This window comes from Cololabis saira, chromosome 5 (assembly GCF_033807715.1).
Source record: "Cololabis saira isolate AMF1-May2022 chromosome 5, fColSai1.1, whole genome shotgun sequence".
Classification (NCBI taxonomy): Eukaryota; Metazoa; Chordata; class Actinopteri; order Beloniformes; family Belonidae; genus Cololabis; species Cololabis saira.
The window spans coordinates 22,104,783-22,120,278 of record NC_084591.1 but is presented as its reverse complement, the minus strand read 5'-3'; the positions used below and the strand labels follow the sequence as shown (position 1 = coordinate 22,120,278).

At 41.7% G+C, this 15,496-nt stretch overlaps 1 protein-coding gene across 1 annotated transcript; it reads right to left on the bottom strand.

Annotated features, from left to right (window-relative positions):
- Positions 1–3,720: 3,720 nt before the first annotated feature.
- herpud1 (homocysteine-inducible, endoplasmic reticulum stress-inducible, ubiquitin-like domain member 1) lies at positions 3,721–13,142 on the bottom strand. The gene is made up of 8 exons (XM_061721206.1): positions 12,809–13,142; positions 10,750–10,830; positions 9,720–9,785; positions 8,525–8,703; positions 7,990–8,100; positions 7,521–7,892; positions 5,414–5,534; positions 3,721–5,222 (listed from the first exon to the last, which is right to left on the bottom strand). Exons 1-8 carry the CDS (start codon positions 12,959–12,961, stop codon positions 5,046–5,048), a joined length of 1,260 nt encoding a protein of 419 aa, XP_061577190.1. The 5' UTR covers positions 12,962–13,142; the 3' UTR covers positions 3,721–5,045.
- Positions 13,143–15,496: the final 2,354 nt, after the last annotated feature.

Here is a 15,496-nt window from a genome sequence, read left to right as displayed (position 1 = left end):
ACTGAACTAGGTAAAAGCTCTGAGAGAAGCATTTCTTTCATTAGAAGCAGTGGCAATCACAACAGGAGCATTTACTATTTATCAGTTCCCCTTCTGAGGCGGGGAGAAAAAAATCTGCGGCGGCTACAGTGAAAGAAAAGTTTACTTCTGGAAAAAAACAGCTGTTGTGTGTTAACATGGACGGTGGTATTCTCAGGTTTCAGCATTGTAATTCATTGACCCTGTGCAGGTTGTCCCCATTCTGAACATTTCTTCCAGCAGCAGCAGCCTGGACTGTAAACACAACAAAATCTAACCTTGCACAGAACAAACCCATGTAGACGTAACCATATTTTAATGTCTCCCTTTTGATAGGTACAACAACATAACCTGACCTATTCAACATATCATCATACAGATTATGAAAACATGACAGATTTTCAATGTGCTTTCAGACATTGGAGCACAGTTGTGTCTGCTATCATTAATAACATCTGCTGTGAGTAGAAACCTCTTTGCGGTGAGGCCACTTCAGCTACTGTGTTTGCCGAGGGTCAAAACTCTTGTGCCCTGTTGTTACTTTACCTTCAGTAAACCCCTGCATGATCTAAACGTGGGGTCAGCGAACTCTAATGGCACTGTTAGTCCATAAATGAGCAGAAACAGTCCTTTGCAGAAAAACACGATAAATCATTTGAGAACATTTATTACATAAGAATATTGTAAGTAAGTAAGTAAAGTTTATTTATAGAGCACCATTCACAGACAAGGGAATGTCACAAGGTGCTTCACAAAGAATAAAAAAATATAATAAAAGTATGAATAAAATAAAAACAAGAAGAACAAGACTCCTAGAATAAAAGTACATAAAATCAACATGGTGGTCATAAAACAACCCTCTCACTACTGATGCTTAAATGCTTGTAGAAACAGGTGGGTTTTAAGTTTGCTCTGAAAAGCGTTGATGGAGTCCAGCGAACGTAGAGACGGTGGGAGATCCTTCCAGAGCCTCGGTGCGACGGCCTGGAACGAGCCATCTCCTCACCAACATATGCACAGTTATACAGCATGGACACCTCTTACAAGCCCGGAATTGATCCCCTCTGGGATCCATTTTAATTACGCAGCGTAACTATCACAAATTATTGTAATTCATAAGGAAATCAGAGTACAACCGGTAATTTAACACCTTAAATGGAGTACCAAGATATTCTGGACTACTTTAGATAAACTAGCTTTCATCTATTTAATGAAAGGTTAGTTAACAGCCAAAGTGGTATTACAACACATGCCACCCTATCCTTATTAATTAGCACAGTATTGTCAATGGTTGTTCTGTTTAATTCCTTCCTGACTGCCATTGGCACTAAACAAAGTAGATACGTCTTCTTGCACTCCATGCAGGTCGGGTTTTTATGTCGGCTACCGTTGCGGTATAAATACCATGTGGTAGCCGGCGTCCAGTCTCTTAGATCTTCTCGAGCTCTGGCCTTGCGTTTTTCCCAGGTCGCTTTCGCTACATTAATCGGTGCTTTAGATCAATTTTGCAGATAAGTAAGAGGAGGTACGGGTTTGGCACTGTCATCCTGGCTGTGATCGGTTGGCCTGACCACAACGGTCCAGTACACGGACCACATAACTGCGGACGCTGCACCGATCCGTCTGTCAATCTCACACTCCATCTTTCCCTCACTCGTGAACAAGAGATAGTTAAACTCCTCCACCTGAGGCAGGACTTCTTCACCCACCCGGAGAAGGCACGCGACCCTTTCCCGGTGGAGAACCGTGGCCTCGTCTTGGAGGTGCTGATTCTCATCCCTGCCGCATTGAACTCGGCCACAAACCGCCCCAGCACATGCTGACGGTCCGGGCCGATGAAGCCAACAGGACAACATCATCCGCAAAAAGCAGAGATGAAATCCTGTGGTTCCCAAACCGGATCCCCTCCGGCCCCTGGCTGTGCCTAGAAATCCTGCCGGAGTCAAACATGCACCGGGAAAAAGTCTGACTTACTGCCGGCAATGCGAACCAAACTCCTGCTCCGATCATACAGAGACCAAACCGCTCTTAGCAGAGGGCCCCGGACCCCATACTCGTGGAGCACCCCCCACAGAATACCACAAGGGACATGGTTGAATGTCTTCGCCAGATCCGCAAAGCACATATGGACTGGTTGGGCAAATTCCCATGAACCCTCGAGCCCCCTGCGGAGGGTGTAGAGCTGGTCCAGTGTTCCACGACCGGGACGAAAACCGCATTGTTCCTCCTGAATCCGAGGTTCAACTATCGGCCGTATTCTCCTCTCCAGTACCCTGGCGTAGACTTTCCCGCGGAGGCTGAGAAGTGTGATCCCCCTATAGTTGGAGCACACTCTCCGGTTCCCCTTTTTTAAAAAGAGGGACCACCACCCCGGTTTGCCACTCCAGCGGCACTGTACCCTTCCTCCATGCAATGTCGCCGAGGCGTGTCAACCAAGACAGCCCTACGACATCCAGAGACTTGAGGTACTCAGGGCGGATCTCATCCAGCCCCGGTGCCACTGAGGAGTTTACGAACTACCTCAGTGACTTCGGCTTGGGTGATGGACGAGCACATCCCAGAGTCCAAAGTCTCTGCTTCCTCAATGGAAGACATGTTCCCCCACATGTTCAGGTTCCACGTGTTGCTGACACCAGTGCAAACCGTCCTGATGGTTAAGGGCTGTCATGACACATTGAGACCACAGATTGTCTGGGTAGAGAGCAATCGGCTGTATCATCAAGCAAACTTTGACTACACATATGTAAAAGACAGCCTATGGAAACAGTCTTCTTGGCAACAACTGGGTGTACCACAAGCTCAAAACAAGAGTCAACACGTTTTTTGGCATGTACAGAGAAGATTTGGCAAACATTCCATGGGCACAGTTGTGGAAAAACCTGTTAAAAATTCTATATGTTCTTTCCCACTAGGTGAATATCTGGACTGAAACTGAGTGCATCTAAGTTACCAAGAATAAGACTTGAGAGATGAGCCAGATTGCAGTAGATTTAATTCATAATTTGCATACAAATGGGTCATAAATATACATCAGGCAACTCAATTCAGAATGACATGGAACAAAGGGAAGCATAATGATTTTAAAGCATAAATGATGATTCATCCTTACAATTCTGATAAACAGAGCTATTTTAGCTATTTTTAGCTAGAGCTTTTTTAAGGGACAAATAATCAATCTGCACACTCTGTACAGACCAAGGAAAAAAATGCTGCTCATAGTAGTTTTGATTTAATCCAAGTAGCCAAGGCTAAATTTTCCATCACCCAAACAACCCACATACTCAGTTAAAAGGGACATAAACAGGCTTTCCAACAGTAAAGGATTTATTGCCAAGAAGCATTGTTACAACAAAGAAATCTACCAAACACAAAATGTATATATGACATATATGTGTGTATGTATGTATACATACATACATATACATATATATATATATATATATATATATATATATATATATTATACACATACATACACACACACACACACACACACACACACACACACACACACACACACACACACATACATACTTATACACACACATTCATCACTCTTACTTATGCATCTGACCACTTTTCATGAAATATGAAATACTAAAAAGGCAGGCAGAAGATGGACAATTTATTGATTTTTCATATCCTCTAGTTTATCAACTGGAATGTTAAGTTAAAGAAGTTAAGACCTGTGAAAACAACAAGCCAGGTGAGACATAAAGTCACTTTAATTCGTTTCAAAATGTACAATCCACAGGTGGACATTTTCAATTATTTTCTCCTTAACTTTTATTTTAGATTTGACAAAAACAGAAGACAATTTGTTATATCGTTAACAATAAATCACAGCCCCTCTTTATGCTAAGAAGCTTGCATAAGATACATGTTGTAAAGTGCATGTGTACATCTATTTACAGGTTCATACAGAACAATTTGGCAGAAATGGATTGGGTCACAAATCGCTCTACAATAAAAACAAGATTTCACTGTAATTTTAACCCAAGGAGATTAATAAAAGTATTGATAAGAACTGAACTGAACAGATCTGGGCAATGAAAGTAAGTGAAAGTACAGTATTGTGTTCAGTTTATCTTTGCTCACTGCTTTTCATGAATTTAAAACTGCTCATTTTGCTTCATTATAGTGAGTACAAATTCAAATGAGGGCTGAACATAGATTTTCCTACTTTTTATCTACCCATTTGACCTTTATTTTTAACTTCTAAGATATTTTAGCCAATGTCTTTCATTCTAAGCTTATTCTGAGATCGCACCCCTCAAAAGACACAAACAACATACAAAAAAATTAAAATTAGGAACAGAACTTTGAATCAAGTTCGGTGGCAAAAATTGACTGGACATGATGGGTTGTAAAACTCAATGTTTTAGTAGTTGCTTCTACTTTCAGAAGCTGTCAGTTGTAATTTTTATTTATTTTTAGAGCTTTAAAAATATTTTTAGAGCTTTAAAAAAAAAAAAACCCACACATATGCAACACAAATCCCTTCAGACAATCTGGAATGAGATTCAGATACCAAATCATACATTAAACATGGCATTAAGAATAAGTTATGTTTTACCACTCAACAGTCAGCAGAGGTTATTTTTTATTTCTCTGGTGCCACCTACTGTTGCGTTGAGGAAACATCCATGGAGCTACACATTCTTGCAAAGCCTTGAGATGAAGCATAAAAATCATAAACACAGAGTAAAAAGCCTAAAACCAGCACTCGGTACCTGTTGGTGATTTTTCTTGTTTTATTTCTTTTAAACTTATTGTCCACTTTTTTGGCTGCTTGATTTTGCTGGTGTTTCCTGATTCCCACTCACAAGAAGGGTCACCGTCACACTGCAGTCTTTGACTCGGTCAGGAGGTTGTAGTCACTGCTCAGATCGATGCACTGTCCTTTTTTAAAAAAATATTCTCCAGCTGATATCTTTCACCCGTGTTTCAAGCAATATCTGAAGATCACTGAAAAATGGAAAAACCCTTGTCTGTGGCAGTCTCTTTCACTCGTCTGTCCCAGGCACTCAGTTGACCGCACCCTGAGGTGCCTCAGGTATGAGGGAAGAGAAGAAAGTTTTGAAGAAGACCCACGCCGTCCACATGAAGGACACCCTGTGTGGAGGCACTAGAACTGCCGTCATTGACCCGCGTTCCTCTGAGCCTTCAGGTTCCTCCATCTCTCTGTCAGCTGGCTCATCAACCTGACGGAAAAGTGCAGACAAAAGTGCACAACTTAGGCAACAGATCCACCCATCATTCATTTTAATCTGCTTAGACGAAGTTAGAGCTATTCTGTTATATTTAACTGGGAAACCCAAGACTATGTGCCTCTAACCCAGTAGACCTGAATACAGCCATAGAAGCATTATTATACTGTATGTGAGTGTCTTACTGGATTTAGGTTTGGGTTCCTGTTGTCGTTCTGCTGGTTGCGTTGGACCTCAGGGGGCTGGATCTGGTTGGGTGCTTGGACCTGCACTGGCCTTCTGAAAGGAAACCAGCCAACGGTGTGTCTGTTGGGGACGAAGAGAAGAGACGTCCATCAACATGGAAAAGTGCAGTTTTCAGCAAATGGAAATTAGCCTTTAGGCTAAAATTTACATTTTTAAAATGTTCATTAATGTACTGTACATTGTGCCTCTATAACAAATCAAGGATCTGCTTAAGAGTTCACATCCCCATATCAGCAAAATAAAGGAGCATAAACATATATGAACATGTCATAAAGTATGGAAACTAAGCAGCCACAGATTCACTCAATCTTTGTGTCAATCACATGACAAAAAAGATGGAAAAAGCTTCATTTGCTCTCTTTAAAATGATCCACAGTAATTACAGTACCTAGTGAACACAGGCATGGAAAAATAAATAAATAAATAAATAAATCTATATATTAGAATGGTTAGCATCACAGAGTTCGTAACTATAAGGATTTTCTGACAAACTACACAACCAAAGCCTCATTATTGAAAATATAGATTTTGTGGTTTTCTATATTGTATATTGTACATGTAATAATTAGTTTTAATTTGTGAAAAAATGCCACACATGTGGCTGTGACCTTCAGACATTGCTCTTGATTTCCCCGCCATAGGAACATTTCAAGGATGCATGTGCTGAAGGTTGAACTATCTAAAGACAGTCATTGGAAATGTCTGCACAGGATACAGTCTACTGTCCTTCCTATTAATTCAGCGATTAAGCCAAAGACACACCAGAGGCCGAGCAAAGCACCTGACTCTAACAAAATTGTCTGTTTTTCATTATTTATTTGAAAACATTTACATTCATCAGTAAAGTTGTCTCATAAGGCAACAAATTAAGCTGCTGTTGTTTGGCAACCTTGGATCAGGATATTGACCACAGGAAGTATAACTATATTTTAATAGTCCTACTTATACAGCAAAGGGGCAAGGCAAGTACCAGTTCACATCAGCATGTGGCGTAGTTCTACCAGTTAGAAGAACTTAAAATCTTTGTTAAAGAGTGAAGAATTAATTGCCACACAATATCTCAACTCGTACTAGGGTAGACATTTCTTAATCCTTCCTAATTTATCTTGTAAATTCTTTTTAATAAAAAACAGTGTTACTACGAAAGCTAAAAAGAACTGCAGAAGCACAAAAGAAGCTGAACTGCTGCAGGGCATACAGGATGGAGGATGTAAAACCTGCAAAAGGTAAAAATCAAAAAAGCAATGTTGACTAGTAGACTAGTGGGAACTAAAAAATAGAAATGACTGTTTTGACATATGCCGTACACTGCTGGTGTATTTCAAGCAGTGACAGGTAGACAGTGAGATGTGTCGGGGCACACACATTACTAGAAGAGATCTAATGTGATTTGGTTCTGATTAGCGTGTAATTCCAACAAGCACAAGCCTCACTCCCCATTCAAACAACAGACAGACAAAAGACTAAAACGACCCAGTTCTTCATGCTACTTTTTTTTGTTTCTTCCCTTGTCTCCATATATTAATGGTTAATACCAAGTTTGGTAAATATATATGCATTTTTATCTTTTATCTTCTTCTTTTTTGTGTGTGTGCATGGGTATGCATGAGTGTGTCTCCTTCAACAGCCCTCTTGGCAGTTTACTATGTTTTATTAGTCCCTCAAGAAAAGGAATGAGAAAGGAGAGGGAAAAAAGAGAGAGGGAAGAAATTCTGCTGAAAAGGACTAAGATCACCAAAAGTGGAGGGTGAAAAGTAGGAAAGAGGAGACAAGACAGTGACGGGTGCAGTTTGGAGAGTGTGTGATGTGCTGTAGTGTGTGTGAATAAAAGTATAATGTGTTGTGCTTGAAAGAAAAAGAGACATAAGACATCCAGGTATTTATAATCAGGAGAGGATAGGGAAAAAAAAAAAGAAGAGGGGGGGTGTGTATTGTGTTGAGGATGCATGTAGCCCTGTGAGAATAATTAAATGGGGCAGAATTAAAAAGCCACTTTTGATTTGAACACTTAAGTGAGGTGAGTGTTTGGCCTCGGTCAGAACTTACAGGTACATGAGGAGGAGCGTGCTCATCACCAGCAGAAAGCGACTCAGGTTGGAGTTGAAGTACACGATCATGAGCAGCACACCGAATCTTGCTGCAGAGTACAGACAGTCCAGCCAGTCCCGGTCCACGTCCTCCTCGTCCTCCACTACAGGCCCGCCCTGCGCGTTCATCCTCATGTTCTGGTTGGCCTCTGCGGGGTTGATGAAAGCCCCGTCCTGTGCCGGGTTCTGATTGGCTGGCAGGTTGTCAATGGGGTTCTGATTGGCTAAGGGAGCCGGGACGGGCACTTGGTGAGCGGGGACCGCTGGATACTGGCCAACAGTTGCTGTCGGCGTTGAGGGAACTGAGCCTGCTGCTGCCAAAGCTGCGTGACTGTTGATGGAGACAGAGTTAGAGACTCGTGAGACCAGTTCCAGGAGAAACCATGAGGGAGGGTTTGTTTTGTTCCAGCATACGAATGAAAACTCACTATTGCATGTAATACTGCCTAGCATAGACGTGCTGGAGCCACAGCAGCTGTTGAGGGCTGTACAGGGAGTAGGTAGGAAAGGCTGGCTGGGTCATCTGTGATGCACCAACCCTGCAAAGACAGATCACAGAAGCTCTTGACTATTGCAACTTTTGTCCAAGTGTCAAGTGTTGTTTAAGTGACAAGTGTATGAAAAAACTCCTTTCAGAAACTGCCAATTCCACTTTAGGAACTCCTTTGAGTCTTCATTTAAGTCTTGAAGGGCTTTGTTAGAAAACAGAAATGCAAATGAATGTCAAAAAACTCCCTCAGGCTTTTAAAGGTTACATTCACTCAGCACAACTGGGTTTTCTGGTTTGATCATCACTTCGGTCTATGACAGGGATCCCCTTGGTGGAAAGTACAAGGGGTAAGTAAAAGTCAGCCACTTTTTTAATGCACAAAAACTGACAGAAATATGCAATGTGATTTGATTATTTGGAGGAATCTTCTCTTTAACTTTAACTCATACTCAGGGTTTTCCTCTCTAGCTTACCCTGCAGCAGCGGCGGGCCATGCAGGAGTTCCTGTTGGATGTGTTGGCATTTGTGTGTGGCCTGATGTAGCAGCAGATGACGAAGGGCTCTGCCTCCTCTGCCTCAGCTCCGGTGTGGTGGGAGCCTGAACTGGTGTGGAGCTTGGACTGGACGGATGTGGCTGCTCTGTCTCTTTGGTCTGTAGAGGCAGAAAGAAGCAAGCGGATTTTTAAAGCAAGAAAACCCTCAGAGAGTCAAAGTTGCAGATATATACGTTGTATCAGATTTGAACGTGTGGCCTTTGAGGTTTTGGAGTATCAGGTTTAAAGCAGAGCAGGTTGTGAGACAAACAGAATTTATCTTTAGCTGCATGTACACGAAAGTGTTAGTGAGCTGTGAAGGTTGACAGCTGGTGTGGAACGGTCCCACTTCAGCGGGCTGGGAGGATGTGAAGCGTCGCACCTGCTGCCTAACTCTTCTAGAGAATCTGTTTCAAGACCCAAACTCTAAAAACACTTCATTATACTATAACGCAAAACACTCACAGACACACATTACAGCTAAAACTGTTCATAACATAATTGAAATTAAATTAAGAATTAGAAGAGCTTTGTACACAGTGACTATTCAGCGACTACATGAGGAAGCTGAATATGTAAAACAGACAAGGAGCAACGGAAATGTCTCCTTCAGAAGAATAAGTGAAACCATCTGCTTTGCTTACTGTGCAAATGTGTGAGGATGTAAAAACCGTCATGAATTAAGAGATAAAAAAGCTTGTTTGTAAAGGATAAAATGTGGAATTAAATCTCACTCTCATCACAGATGAACAATCTGCTGCAGAGAAACCTCTCTGGAGATGACTCGTGTAGACAGTTGCATGTGGGCTTAACTTTCACCACAAACTTTAAGCAAAAGGCTCAACTTTAACCCATCTGTGGTCCGCCACGGTATTAACATATTTGTGCATGTGATCCATCAAGACACAGCAGATCATGTTGCTGCCCTCAGTTCATTTCAGTTATTGATGTGAATACTCAAGGAAAGGCTGTCCTGCTTTGGCAGCACATGTCACCACGTATCTGCCTTTGTTTACTTCCCTAACCCAAAAGAATTTAGAAACAACTCATTCACATACTCGACCATGCGGCTGTGAAGAAACGGTTTGAAGGAAAATCGCTGCTCAGGTTTCCAGGAAAAGTCACCATTTCTCACCTTAGGTCTTGCTCCCAGTGGAGTCCTCATAGCACACACCAGGTGCAGGGTAGGAGTGGAGTTAGTCTGTAAAAGTTTAAACACACTGCAGGTCAGCCCGGCCATGCAAAGCAATAACGATGTTTACTATGCAAATTAAGGTTTATTTCACATCTCATCACTTCATGTAGTTTAATATGACTTCAAGTCAGCACTGCACACTTTCTGATAAAATTTCCTCTTAAAGAGAAGATGATCATTAAAGCTGTTCAATGTGCTAAAATGACCCAAAAAAAGAATCATGTTTTTATTTTCTACTGTTGGCCCTTTGCTTAATTTGCAGCATTTGTGTGCCGCTTCAGGCTGGTTTCATTTGTTTACTTGAACGTTCAGTGGAGGGTTGTTGCTGTTTCTCTAACATAAATATTATATTTATTCTGTTGGAGCTTGGAGACGCTGTGACGCATCTCTAAGGGAGTGTGGAAAAAACAGAGATGTTGATTTTTGATAACATAGCCACTGATTAGTTCTTTGACTTTTAAGCTGTTTGTCGTTTAAATGAAACTTTGTAACATTAACTAAATTAACTTTAGTCTGACTGTTTTCTATCAAAAAATTATGAACATGAGTAAACCTGGGTTGTTTTTGGAAGTTTTACTGGATTTGTTTGGTTAACCGTCTACCCCATGTTGATGCTTTCCATGCAAGTTTTTAAAAAACCACAACAGATTTATTCATTTAACCCTTTTTTTGTAAACTCTGGTAAGAGCAGGAGTGATTTATGTAGCTGACAAGCACAGACAAAAACTGTGAAGCAAAGACATGAAATATAATCCTGTCCTAGTTTTATGAAGACTAAAAACCTTTTAAAAAGCCAAGGAAATCCTTTGGAGGCTATTGCTATCAGACAAATACCAACGAGTGAAGACCTTGTCTACACAAGGTTTTCACTCGTTGGTATTTGGTTGGTAGACTCAGCCTCTTTAGTCAGTTTGTCGGCAGCGCAGCATATGATCAGTTTGTGAAGTTTTGCTTATAAGCATGTACTCACAACCTGTCTGAAGAGATCTTTAATGTGAAGATGATCCGGGAGCAGTTTTCCAGCGAAGATCAGCCTCTGGTCACTCTCAGCCTGAAGAAAACAAAAACAAGTTGGTTTCAGTTAATTAAAGCAGTTATAGTGAACATCCTTAGTGGCTTGAGTTGGCTGGTATTAAATGATGCAAAAGTTTTGTTATCTTCCATGTAACTAGCTTTCAGTGTCTGGCTGGTACGACAAACCTGATCATTTCAGTTTATACCTGACTATGTCTCTTTATCTTCAGTTTTAACAGTAAATATGCTGCTGATAAGCCACATACTCCGTAATCCCACTGACTGAGTCTAGTCCCTGCCAAAACACATGGACAATTTCCCACAGATTGGACAAACTTGACCAGCAATCGTTTATTAACTTTACTGCAAAATGTGACTTTTCCCACTGAAGCATAGATGCTCTGTCTTTCAACACCTGATTTAAAACTTCTCTGGGATACGAACGGGTGCAGATGTTTTTAATTTTTCAGTTATCCAACAACTACAGTGGCTTTAAAACAAATGATTGTGTTGAGGATGTCATAAAAGGGTCCGTCTGAACTCACACCATAACCCGTTATCAACAGAGACCCACGAGAGGAGGGCAACATGTGAAAGACCAACAAATATTTTAATCGTGTCTCCTTTGCATGTGTTCCAACATGCATGCAGGGTGTCAGCACACACGGAAAGGGCTGACAATAACAGGGAAATGCAGGGTTACGACACCTTTTTCAAGGACAAATTCAAGCACTTTTCAAGCACTTTCAAGGGTCATTTTCAAAATCTTCAAGCACCTTATCGCTGGGGTAAAATATCTACAGGAATATATATACTCAATTATTTTTGTCCGCTTTTTATCACAATTATGTACATTGCATCATGCTGTAAACATCTAGTTATGTTTCATCTTACTGAATTTCAGGGTTCCTACGGGGGCTTGAAATCATTGAAAGTGCTTGAATTTAAATTTTGTGTTTTGAAGGCCTGAAAAGTGCTTGAATTTTAGTTTAAGTGCTTGAAATTATAACTCTGTGTCTTTCACAAAATTGGGATCAGACTGTATAGTTTAGTTATTACAAGGAGAAATAAAATACAGGGTTCCTACAACTTTTTCAAGGACAAATTCAAGCACTTTCAAGGGTAATTTTCAAAATTTTCAAGCACCTATCCTTATCGCTGGGGTAAAATATCTACAGGAATATATATATATATATATATATATATATATATATATATATATATATATACACACGTACTCATGATTATTTTTTCCACTTTTTATCACAATTATGTACATTGCATCATGCTGTAAACATCTGGTTATGTTTCATCTTACTGATTTTCAGGGTTCCTACGGGTGCTTGAAATCCTTGAAAGTGCTTGAATTTCAATTTTGTGTTTTGAAGGCCTGAAAAGTGCTTGAATTTTAGTTTAAGTGCTTGAAAGTGCTTGAAATTATAACTCTGTGTCTTTCACAAAATTGGGATCAGACTGTATAGTTTAGTTATTACAAGGAGAAATAAAATCCAGGGTTCCTACACCTTTTTCAAGGACAAATTCAAGCACTTTTCAAGCCCTTTCAAGGGTCATTTTCAAAATCTTCAAGCACCTTATCGCTGGGGTAAAATATCTACAGGAATATAAATACTTATAATTATTTTTTCCGCTTTTTATCACAATTATGTACATTGTATCATGCTGTAAACATCTAGTTATGTTCCATCTTACTGATTTTATTTTTCCTTGTAATAACTAAATTATACAGTCTGATCCCAATTTTGTGAAAGACAGAGTTATAATTTCAAGCACTTAAACTAAAATTCAAGCACTTTTCAGGCCTTGAAAAACACAACATTGAAATTCAAGCACTTTCCAGGATTTCCAGCCCCTGTAGGAACCCTGTGCATGCAGGATGTCAGCAGACAATAACAGGGAAATGGCTGACAGCTGTGATCCAGCTGCTGGATCACAACATTCCTCCACACAGCTCCCGCTAACACATCAGCTAACTTCTCCATTTGATCACAACTCACCGGTTTGGTCGCGTAGACCTTCGACAGATGTGTTTTCAGGTCCCGCACGGTCCAGTCAGGACACACGCCCTCGATGGTCTGGTCCTCCTGGCCCTGGCTGGGGGTTTTAATGACAAGACTCATCGTCTTTTGTTGAGATTCCCCCACGTCCATGTTCACTGCTCTAAACTAAGCCTGACGACGGTTACACTCGCGATACAACAACACGCTGCACAAATAAAGCAGCTCTTGTGGCAGAATTGACCACAAGACACGGTGAAAGCGGTTGAACCAGCTCTGTGTCCGGGAGAAGTTGTTGTCTGTGTGAGTGTGTTTCTGCGGTCCGTCCGTCATCCGGGACTTCACAGGAATGTTGTTTCCAAACACGCTGGCCGCTGCTGATTGGTCGCTGCGCGCCAGCGCTCAGACGTGGAGGCTCGCAGCATAGACACATCGAGCCCTGCTCATGGATGTATTATAGAAACGGGGCCCTGCTGCGATACGTCAACGTCGCCGCCATATTGGATGTGGCAAGACTGCGCCGTAAACTAATGCTGCGTTCCATTTGTCCTCGGAAGTGGGGATTTCCCAGTTCCCAGTGGATTTTCAACTGGAATGCCCCTCGAAGTGGGATTTCCCACTGGGAAAGTGGGAGAGTCTTCACCACCCCCGAGTTACCATTCCAAGATGGCTGCCCCGGTTGTAAACAGTAGAAGAGAGCTCTGTAAAAATTCGTAGCACTTCATTCTAGTTTTGGTCACACTAAATCAGTCGTATACAAGTATTGTTCGGCATATATATGCTGCTATAGTGTAATTTACATATATGCGAACTACAAACTTGTTTACCTACTTTGTAACTGGAACGCTGATAACTCGGCTGTGACGTCATTCCCAGTTCCGAGTCCCGACTTCCGAGGTAAATGGAACGCAGCATTATTTTCATAAAACGCCGTTCTATAAAGAAATTTACGTTTTACGTCTCATTTATTCATTCACACACGCACTAATATACTTGGGAAACAGGCACCAAAATAATATATTGTGGCAGGATGAGGCTTGACTCCAGAGGTTGGTATAACAGGTCTTTATTCCGTGACAGCGGAATCCAACTGACAAAAGACTGACAGTTGACAACTAACTGAAAACAAACACGCGTTGCTAAGCAACCAATAAACACTTGTGACCACGCCCCCTTCCCTGCAGTCCTGATGGGTGCGAGGTCCATAATTGTGTCCGCCACACAGCCCCCCCCAGAACACCCAGAAGGTTGTCCTGGAAGGGCCCATCAGTCCCTCACTGGTGGCTTAATCAGCCGACCATAACGGCTGCGCCGTCCTTCCTGTACCACCACAGGAGCATCACTGTGAGCAGGACACTGAGGGGAAAAAACAACAGTCTTCGGTGGTAAATTCGAACGTCCATCCTTTGCAGCATCGACAGGAGGTCTCAGTGGAGGGCGTCCACGACGGGGGACCTGGGCCGGGACCACAGCTTCATCCGCTACAGTGTGTGTGGGTTTAAGCCTATCTAGTGCAATGTGCTCTTTGCGGCCACCTAGGTCTAGCAAAAACACCTTAGGGCCTCTCTCGAGGACTCTAAAGGGACCATCGTATGGAGGCTGTAGAGGAGAACGATGAGAATCATGCCGCACGAAAACAAACCGAGCCGACTTGAGCTCCGATGGGATGAATGTTCGCGAAAAACAGTGGTGAATGGGCCCCGGGGTCAAAAAACTATTTGATGCGAAGGGACCGCTTGCTGGGTGAATTTGCGGAGCCGAACTTTCAGGCAAAAATTCTCCTGGCACACGAAGTGACCAAACACAAGGTCTGCGGGCGACGCATTCAAATCTTCTTTCGGGGCCGTGCGCAAACCGAGCATGACCCACGATAAGCGATCCACCCAGTTACCATCCGAGAGCGCAGCACGCAGCGCTGCTTTGAGGGACCTGTGAAAACATTCACAAAGGCCATTAGCTTGTGGGTGGTATGCAGTAGTACGGTGTACCTGCACTCCCAAAGCTTATGCCAACGACGACCAAAGTTCTGAAATAAACTGGGGTTTTTCAGCACTACCTTGTTATATCAGCTATAGAGAACAAGGTAGTGCCGAAAAACAATATATATCCCCCCTCACAATAAGAAAAATAATAAGAAAGAATAAGAATAAGAAAAATAGAAAAACGTATTTTCTCATCAACAAAACAAATTTTAAACTTTTAAAATAACAAAATAACACATTTGAGCCATTTTTCAGACAATAAAATAACATTCTTATTTTTGTGAGGGGGGATATATATTGTTTTTCGCACTACCTTGTTCTCTATAGCTGATATGAATTACTCCTATGTGGGATCAATAAAGTTCTTATTTTTGCCATCTGAGAAAATGTAATATATTATATTTGGTGCCTAACTGTTTCCCAACTATATTAGTGCGTGTGTGAATGAATAAATGAGACGTAAAACTTACATTTCTTTGTAGAAAGGCGCTTTTTTAAAAATAAGTCAATTTACTTGTATTAGTTTACAGCGCAGTCTTGCCACATCCAATATGGCGGCGTCGTTGACGTATTGCAGCAGCTCGATGGGGCGGATACATATGGCTATAATACATCCATGGGATACATAATACATCCATGGGATACATATGGCTCGCAGGAATCTTCACCTCCGACGCATGCGCAGTAGCGCGCCACACCTTTGAAA

Coding starts and splice junctions, on each gene's coding strand:
- herpud1 (XM_061721206.1), bottom strand. CDS start 12,961: ATGGACGTGGGGGAATCTCAACAAAAGACGATGAGTCTTGTCATTAAA. Junction 9,786..10,749: donor AAGATCTCTTCAGACAGGTT/GTGAGTACATGC, acceptor AAACTTTTACAG/ACTAACTCCACTCCTACCCT. Junction 8,101..8,524: donor TGGCCCGCCGCTGCTGCAGG/GTAAGCTAGAGA, acceptor CTGTCTTTGCAG/GGTTGGTGCATCACAGATGA.